At 39.6% G+C, this 9,983-nt stretch overlaps 1 protein-coding gene across 1 annotated transcript; it reads right to left on the bottom strand.

Moving 5' to 3' along the window:
* Positions 1-2,773: 2,773 nt before the first annotated feature.
* LOC131434998 (fatty acyl-CoA reductase wat-like) lies at positions 2,774-9,297 on the bottom strand. Its single transcript, XM_058602424.1, has 4 exons — positions 8,989-9,297; positions 8,409-8,913; positions 3,256-3,700; positions 2,774-3,194 (listed from the first exon to the last, which is right to left on the bottom strand). Exons 1-4 carry the CDS (start codon positions 9,229-9,231, stop codon positions 2,813-2,815), a joined length of 1,575 nt encoding a protein of 524 aa, XP_058458407.1. The 5' UTR covers positions 9,232-9,297; the 3' UTR covers positions 2,774-2,812.
* Positions 9,298-9,983: the final 686 nt, after the last annotated feature.

Raw genomic sequence — 9,983 nt, 5'->3', positions numbered from 1 at the left:
AAACTTCCAGTGAAAACTATCGTCATGAGGGTTCAAACTGATCTTCGTAGGAATCCCAAACATTTCTGGACTTTTGTAAACTCGAAACGCAAACGCTCATCAACTCCTTCAAAAGTTTGTCTCGATGGTGTTGAATCCAGGTCATCCTTGGAGTCATGTGATCTGTTTGCAAAGCTCTTTGCTTCTGTGTTTGCAGAAAAAACAGCCTCCGGTATTCTCGGCCGGACCAGATGGCATGCCTGCAGCGGTGTACAGTCATTGTACTTCTGCTTTAGTCGATGCTTTGTGCACTATAACATATTTAACAAATCATTTGAGTAAGGTCTTTTTCCGATGACTTGGAAGCAGTCTTTCATGTTTCTAGTATACAAGAGCGGTGATCGTGCAAATGTTAGAAATTATCGAGGCATAACCAATTTATTAGCTGCATCTAAGCTATTTGAAATAATTGTGAGCACTGAGGTACTTTTTCGTACTAAAAATTACATCTCTATCGATTAGCATGGATTTATGCCAGGTCGTTCAGTCAGCACGAATCTTTTAGATTTCACTTCCACTTGTTTTTCGAGTTTGGAGAATTGAGTACATATTGAAGCAGTATGCATTGATCTGAAAGCCGCTTTCGACCGAATTGAATACCGAATACTATTGTGCAAGATGTTGCGCAACACAAAAGTTTACTGACTGGCTACGCTTTTACTTATGTGGTAGAGTCCTGCGAATTAAGCTCGGCTCTTCATCTACGGTATCATCTCCGCTCTCAAATTTATCAGGAGTTACTCAAAGCCCGGGTTGGCGGTTCAATACATAGGACACTGGTCTTTCAAACCAGTTGTCGTATGTTCGAGTTCCGACCTGGAAGGTGTCAGTTGAATCGTAGCATCAGCCATTCAATGATTCTGTACACTCTGAATCGGCTGCGAAGTCTGTTGAAACAGAAGGTCAAATTCCACTACAGGAATGTAATACCAAGGCTTTGCTTGTTTTCCTCAAGGCAGTAATATGGGTCCACTTTTGTTCTAGCTGTTCTTCAACGATGCTGTTTCGGTGTACGGAGTTGGCTATATGCCGATGATTTGAAATTATATCTTGTGCTTCGCTCTATTGACGACTGCATCCGGCTTCAAAAACTTCTTGATACATTTGTCGCCTGTTGTCATAGAAACTGGTTGATTGTCAGCATTTTAAAATGCCAGGTCATAACGTTTCACCGAATACTGAACCCAATTCGATTCGACTGTGCAATTGATGGACAAACGCTCCAGAGAGTTTCGTGCTTCTCAACGATCACTGCGCTCTACCAGTTTACTTCAGCCGAGATTTCATCAAACGACGTTCGGGTATTACGAAACGATAACATCATGCTTGAGGACATTTGGCGCTGTTGAACATCTTTTTTAATTTGATGAACCATCGCACAAATTCGCGCAGAAAGTACAGCGATTTACAATTTTAATTTGTTTAATACGAATCTTTTTTTTATAATTATAAAAAAAGGAAAACACAAAGAATTTGAGAAAATTGATGAAATCTTTATTGCAATACACAGAACGATCAATATAATTCAATGTTTGAATATTATTTCATGCAAGTGTCGGTTACGGCTTCGCAAGTTCCAAAGTTAGTACACACTCTCCAACATATCGGCCGGTATTTTACAAATAAATGCTTCAATATTCCAATACGTCAATCGTTGCTGGTTTATTCTTATAGTCATAAGCATCAACATGGCCCTACATGAAATAGTCCAAAAACGTTTAATCACACGATCTAGGCGGGCAATTGATGGACCCAAAACGAGAGATAAACTGTTCATCTTAGGCGGCTCTCGATTTGGTCATTGTTTCGCGTGCCGTGTGGGATGTGGCACCGTCTTTTTGAAATCACATGTCCGGCATGTATAGTTCTTCCATTTTGGGCAAACAAAAATCGTCAATCTGTGATTAATTTATAGACCAAAGTGATCGAGTTTGACAATGACACAAGACACGATTCACGCTTGATATGTCAAAAACAGTGTTGAAAATAGGATACCAGCAAAAAAAAATTACCCTTCTGATGAGTAGCCATTGTATTTTTTTTGTCTGTGGTCTACAACAACTATAAATCATTCATCGTTTGTTTTTTTTTTTCATAATTCCAAACGGTAACATACCACCAAAGCTGAAATTAAATTTTCCCGTACTATCAAAAAGAGTTCGCCATTCACAGCAGCATACGAATACGACTCACAGGTCTACATGAATCTCACAAACCGTTTGCACTATCACATCCCGTTTAGTGTGGTTAGTGCAAACCATCGACACGGGAATCCAGGTTTTTCTTTCTCCTCCCCATTCAGCTTTGCTACTCGTTTGGGACCAGTTCATTAGTGTCGAACAGACAGGGACTGGACCGTTGGGGCAAACATAGAACCGCATGTCCGCGTGTATGCTGCAGATAATCGACATCCCGGGTGCGATGCAGACCACCGTGTTCACTGAGCCACAGACCGTCTTCGACCGTCCTGCTGCAGGTTTCCCGTTATCTATCCTCGGTAGAGGTGGATCTGTTCGTCCGGTAGAAATGCGGCTTTAACCGTCCGGACAGGAACGTTTTATTGCGGAGTGATTACTCGATGAAAACATCTCCCATGAATATGTTGAGTAAAATGTCGAGTCGAGTTTTAAAACTGAAAAGTTAAATTCACTCTACCGTCAGACCTTTCGGATGTTGTTTGTTCTCATGAAAAACGCAATGATTGAAGTTTGAAAGTGCTATATAAAAAGTGTATTATTTTTTATTCTATCAAAAATTTGTAGCTAACTAAATATCAGAAAATGTTGCTAAACTGATCTAAACCATATCTTGTCAAAAAACATCGCACAAATAGACAGGCTATCACAAACAGCCCAAAATAAATAACTCCAAGTAAAGCCATGTGGGCTAGCTTAAGCTTAAATAGTTTCCGCTTGGCTTGGTCCAAATTTTCGAGGCTCTCGCGAAGAATGTACTTTCGTAGACCCAGAAGATAGATGTGGAAAAAATAGCTCCAGCTTACGTTCTTTACATCGGATGGGAAAAATTGTTTATCCTCCTGGGACATGCTATCGTAAACCAGGCGCATTTTGTCATTCAAGAAGATCCACTCATTGGTAGTGAAGAATTCAAGAGCTTCGCTGAACTGTCGTATTTTGCGATAGAGAAACATGACTCTGAAATAGAACCGATTATTAGAAACAGTAAAGCTAGGATGCCGAATTTTGCAGAACGTACTTCGGCTCCATACCCTTATATCTAGCTACCATGTCAAAGACCAATGCCGGAAGGAAGTGATACAACAGTTGTAGGATGTAGTTTAGAGTGGCCGAGCTCGTCAAGAAATACGTGGGATACCAAAGAGTTTGTACAGCTGGAATTTTGTTCTTGTACAGCCAGGAGAACTTATAAACATCTGCGTAGATGAATGGATTACCGGATCGACTTGTACAGTTGAAAACATTTTCTGCCGATTCCGACAGTTGATTGTGATTTCGTGTGGTGTACCAAATAACCGCCAAACTGGAGTTGATGACTAAATCAGCCGGGATGATATCCGCATGGTACTCGCTATTCACGTTCAAAACATGTAAAAGTCCGGTGCTGAATCCGATTACAACACCGTTCAAGCCGTAAACGTTGTCGGTCCAACCTTCAATCGGATCTTCTAGGGTTGATACAACTATAAGAAATAGAAAACACACAGAACAATGTAAGGATCTTATCACATAGGAAAAAAAACTGTTTTTATTCACCTAGTATCTATTCAATCATATGTGAGAATGTGAAGTGAGCTCCATGTTATCATATTTGATTATTATTTTCAGTATTTCCGGAACCGAAAGTTGGATATCGGCATAGTGACATTCGGTTCATTCAACCATGCACTAATATGACCTACACATTTTTTTACGATTCTCTATGACGATTTGAATTTTGGAAGGAAAAATGTACCGGTAGTCGGACTTGGATAAAATTCAGCAAATCATTTATGGAACTATCAATGGTTTATTTGTTTACAGAGTCTCATTGTCTGCAAACTAGAAAAAATCACTAACCAATATAAAGAGGTAGCTTAAGAACAAAGTATTCCTGAAATTAACGTTTTCGTACTGAGCACCCTATCTGCGGAAGTAGGGGTTTAAGTCCAATAAAAATTGGGATATTCTTATGGCATCTTAAGAACTTCCATCTCCGAGAAAAGTGTGTGACATTTTTGGTGCATTATTTTCACATTTTCCCTTCCTTCTCTGTCTGTCTGTGACTGTTATCGACTACCAAATGCAAATATCCACGAAGCAATTAAAGCCGTTTAAAATTGTTGAACTTCTTACCGTTGGCAATCAACGTACTCGACAAAAACGAACTGACTAAATTTCCCTTGAAAAAGGCCATCAAAAACGGCCGAAACGTCGGGCAATTTAAGTATTATTATTGTTTTTTGCGAATCGAATTGCATCCAACTCTTTATAAAACTGGATGGAAATAACATTATTTGTCTTATTACATTGAAGTAAGTGCACACGTTTAATGTCAAGATGCATTTGCTCCTTAAGCAAAACTTCAAGTTCTCGTATTGAAGGTCGAATTTTGCACTGCCTGAAGTCAACAATAATTGTATTCTTTCGTACCGGCGGTAGCTTTCGTTCGTTTGGTTCACTCTTCTTCGAGGTCGTTCTATTGTTCACTACACAATACTGTACTTGGTTTCTTCCGTTCCGAACGTAAGCGGTTTTGTTTTATCGACTGACTTGGATGAGATGTGAAAGCGAACTGCGTTATGTGCGTTGTTTTTTGTAAGTTATAGGCATTACGAAGCGTTATGTGCGTTGTTTTTTTTTTTGTAAGTTATAGGTGTAATGAAGCGTTACATGTGTTACTTTTTTGTTCATCATAGGCGTTACGAAGCGTTACATGTGTTACTGTTTTGTATGTAATATGCGTAGCGGAGCGTTACATGCGTAACTTTGTAAAAAATTATAGGCGTTACGAAGAGTTACACGCGTTACATTTAGTAAATTATGAACGTTACGAAGCGTTACATGTGTTACATGCGTTACATTTTGTAAGTTATAGACGTTACGATGCATTACATGCGTTAACTTTTTGTAAATTATAGGCGTTACAAAACGTTACATGCGTTACTTATGCCTTACGAAGCGTTTCCTTTTGTAAGTTACAGGGCTCTGTATACATTTTCAGCTTTTCGAGGCGTTACATGCGTTAGTTTTTTGTGAATTGCGTTACTTACGCCTTACGAAGCGTTTCCTTTTGTAAGTTACAGGGCTCTGTATACATTTTCAGCTTTTCGAGGCGTTACATGCGTTAGTTTTTTGTGAATTGTAGGTGTTACGTGTGTACTCTTTTGTAAGTCACAGGCTTTACGAATTTTTACATGCGTTACTTTTTTGTAAGTGAAAGGCGTTACGAAGCGTTTCGCTCGTTATTTTGAATAATTTTTAGGCGTTACAAATCGTTACATGCATAACGTTTTTGTATGTTATAGGCGTTACAAATCGTTACATGCATAACTTTTTTGTAAGTTTTAGGTGTTACAAAACGTTACGTGTGTTACAGTTTTAAAAGATACAAGCGTTACGTGGCGTTACATCGGTTAATCTTTTGTATGTTTATTGTGTTACGAAGCGCCATATGTGTTTCTTTGTGTAAGTTATAACTGTTGAAAAGCTTTACAAGAGTTTAGTCATCCCAATCTATCTTTTTTTATCTAATCTAATGTTAAAATTATGAAATGATTAGAAAAGATCCAAAAAATGAGCAAGTGAATTAATTGTTCTATTCTAGCAATGAAGGAATCATTAGTTCGTTTCTTAATATAAAAGTATTTAATGAATTGAAATGCAATTTTACAAGATTCAACTATTTCCAACGGTTTCAAGAAAAAAAAACAATAAATAATTGGGAAATATTATGGGGCTGTTGATCGTGTGATAGATAGAGGTTCTGAGAGTTACGTGATGGTCAAAACTCCACTGCCGATAAAAGCTGCGTGGCAAGCTCTACGAAACAAAACAGATTAAAAACCACATGAAATGGAGGATGAAATCGGGGTTAAATAAATGACAATAATAATAATAAAACATAAAATTGAACTTTAGTTGGACAAGATTCTGCAGATGAGAAAGATATCCTGGCACTGGATCCCGCACATATGTATTTAGGGTTGGAAAGACAAACGCAAGCGCACTTCGAGTACATGTTTGGTTGAATCCATTATTATACGCCAAAAAACAGAATGATTACCGGACAATAGACTGAAGTCTTGGAAACCTACCTTAAATCAGAAAAAGTTAGTATTAGTGTGTATTAATGAAGCAAGTGAAGACCGAAATTGATGTGAAATGGTGTTAAGGAATATATCGAAAATAAGCTATCCACAAATTTTTCTTTCAAACTATGATAAAAACGATATTTTATTTAAACTACAAATTGATCCGTTATTGTACGAGGTTAAACATGAGTATAATGAAAACCGAATGAAATTTAAGTTATTCCTTCAAGAATTTTCGAACTTGTGATCGAACGTTCTTCATCAAGTTCCGGACAAGTGTTGCATTGCATTTTTTGGACGCTTGATACCAAATTGTATTGAACTCCTGCATGTTCCCAGCTGCCTTACCAGTCTTCTTGAAGACCCTCTTCACGATTGCCCAGTAAGGTTTGATGGGTCGAAGCTGAGGGCAATTTGGTGGATTGATATTTTTTTTCAACGAAATGTATACCCTTTTCCGCAAGCCAATTGAGAGTGGTTTGGGCATAGAGACGCGGACGCTTAATCCTGCCAAAACAGTGGAGGTGTACTATGCTTCTTATATAAAGGCAGCCACCTCTCCTGGAGACACTCAGATCGATAGATTTCTGCATTTATAGTTCCGGTTGTGTAAAAAATGGTTGACTTCAAACCACAGGTACATATTGCTTGCCATACCAGTATCTTTCGACCGAGTTTCTCTACTTGAATCGACCTGTCCGCATCGCTCACATCCGCCCCAACAACGACAGTTAAGCATTGTGGACCTGAAAGGATTTTTGAGTCCTCCTTTACATAAGTCTCATCGTCCATCAAAATGCATGCATCCGGACACTGCAAAAGACGCGAATACAATTTCCGGGCTCTTGTTGCTGCTCGCTTCTTCTGTTCTACACTTTGTTTCGAGATTTTCTGCTTCTTGTAGGTCTTCAGGTGATTTCGCCACTTGATATGCTGGATCATGGTTTTCTACCTCTTCCTGGTAGCTCATCCAACGGATAGTGTTCTCCAAACTTATTAATGACCGCTTTGCCAATTTTCGCATAGTGATGCCATTCTCACTTAGCCATGTGTCCAGAACCTTAAATTTCACTTCCTTTTCAATACGCGACATTTTGAAAACGCGGAATTTCAACCGCACAAACAAGTAAACATACGAAAGCTAACAGCCAAACACACAGCATGCTGTGATCTGAACATAAAAAACATCACAAATACATGCGTACAACACGAATGTATGTGGATAGCTTATTTTCGATACACTCCTCAAATGAAGCACATGAGCATCGCTACCATGGTTCAAATCATGGGTAAAATCAACGATTTATGTTTCAATTACCTGGGCATCACTCTCGTTCTCCTTGTCTTTCTAGTACTATTAGCTGTGCTCAAACGTTAATTTATGTTTGAAAAATTTTTGTGAGTTTTGTTTTGGAATTTCAGGTCACTACTTCCGGAGCCTGAATCCAAAACCAGGCATCATAACAAGTCTTGTGGGTTGTTGTGCTATATAAATGTTATGAACGTCTGAGACATGTGTTACAGAAATAACATGACAGTAAACGTAAAGAAATCAATAACCTTCTCACGGGCATAGTCACATTTTTTTTTTAATACTCCATAATGACAGTTCCAGTGGAAAAGTTTAAAGTGTCTGTTAAAAACGACGGTACACCGAGAATTAGGTACATACATAATTTTCTGGATCAATATTTTTCTTATTGAGGGCCCCTCCTGAAACGAAATCCTGCGTACGGGCCTGCACGTAACTATATAAGTTCAAGTTAAAGGTTTTCGAATCAATTGGTAGTTAAATTATATAAACCCACCCACAGATCAGAGAGTTATTGGCGTTTAAAATTATGACAAAAAACAAACGCGGCTAGTTTTCTAATTTTTAATTGACACCCGGCCCTATATAATGAAGAGTAAGGCATTTTTAATGACAAAAAAATCTGTCATTTGCAATGTTCAATTGTGAAACCATCGCTCAATCGTTTGCTTTCCAAATTGTATTCACCTCACTCTGATAAAGTGACAGTACAAAATGCAATAGCCTTAGCAAGACGATCAATTGAATCGGCACGTGATGTTAGTAGAAAATAAACACAGTACTTACCAATAGAGGGCCTTACCACCGCCACTGGCAGTCGTCCACAGTAGCTCCTGATGACACCCTCAGCCAGGGCTTTGGCAAAGGTATACGTGTTTGGCCAGGGTTGAGAAATTTTTTTCATCAGTGCATCTAGCTCGTACTGGTCCGCAGTGTCCACAAGTTTCACCAACATCATTGGATCGACAGTCAGATCGTAAAAATTTTCCGACACTACTTCATGGATGCAGTTGGAGTACGCCGTAGAGATGTACAGAAAGGAGAGCAGTTTTTTCATTCCCAGGGCGATTTTGAGCAGTTCATTAGTACCGAAAACGTTTGTTTTGACGCTGGTTTTCAGCGAGTTATCAAAACGCACGTCCGCAGCCGAATGAATCACAATGTCGACATTGTTCTGCAGATAGTCGATATCCAGCTCGGTGAGGCCCAGTTCACTGTACTCCAGGGCGCCTTCCATGATCCGCAAACGGTCCCAATAGTAGTCCGGATGTTTTGCGTAGCTCGTATAAAGCTACCGGTTGGAATCGTCAAAAAAAGAGACGAGATTATCGGTTGAAGGAAACGCTCAATGATGCTTCTAACTTACCGCTTCTCGTTCGAGCTGTCTCTGCATTCGTTCCCGTGGAGTTCGGTCGCGTTTGGCTCGCACGATCACAATAATTTCACGCACCCCGCACCGTAACAATTTCTCAATGAACAATTTACCCAAAAATCCGGTACCACCAGTAAGGAAAATGGTTTTTCCACGGAAAAATAATCCCATCGGTGTGTTGGGTCCATTGCAACGATTGTCCCGTACATCATCATTAGCGAAAATCTGCTCCAACATTTTTCGTAAAATGATTTCTTCGCTTGTGCGGACAGTTCAGGCGAGCTGCATTGACTGAACTCGACAGGAAAACTATTGAAATATTCCACACATCGGAAAGTTAATGGGCATGGACAAATTCAAGGTCAACAGTAGTGACGCAAAATAGCCAACAAATGGTTTTCGTTCTTCCTGAATAACTGCTCCGTACAAACTTACCTATGCACGCATTTGTAATTTGTATGAACTTTCAACTTCTGCTTTACCGCCGCCAGTTTGTTGTCGATTCGCATGGTCTAGAGTACAGTCAGTCGTCCAATTTCTTCAATTCGATTCAACGACCTAACTGTAATGAATATACAGTAATTTGTAATCGCGACACTTGCCCCAACCTGCGCTACACCACAAATAGAAAGTCATTACTTTCAGTGAGGGAAACATAAACAACTGCAGTCTAATGAGCACCTAATGGCACCGGGACAAAGCCGATCTGACAAACCACGAATTTCGAACAGTTTTCACGGCATCCAAAACCCCCTCCCACCGTTGGTAGTGGGGGGTAGATTACTCATTCCTTTCCTTCGGCAGAAGCTTCCTGTTGGTTGTACAGTGACTGTATATCCGTGTACAAAGTAAAGCAGGACTGAAGAAGAAATTGCACACGATGGGCGCGCTTCCATTTCGCATCCTACTTAACAAAGGCACTGCACCAGTAAGTGGCGGCAGCAATAAACGCCCCTAAACTCGTGTGGCTCTGGGATACCGGGCGGAAT

This window comes from Malaya genurostris, chromosome 3 (assembly GCF_030247185.1).
Source record: "Malaya genurostris strain Urasoe2022 chromosome 3, Malgen_1.1, whole genome shotgun sequence".
Lineage (NCBI taxonomy): Eukaryota > Metazoa > Arthropoda > Insecta > Diptera > Culicidae > Malaya > Malaya genurostris.
Note: the sequence above shows the minus strand (reverse complement) of the source record. Positions and strands in the feature narration are given on the sequence as shown.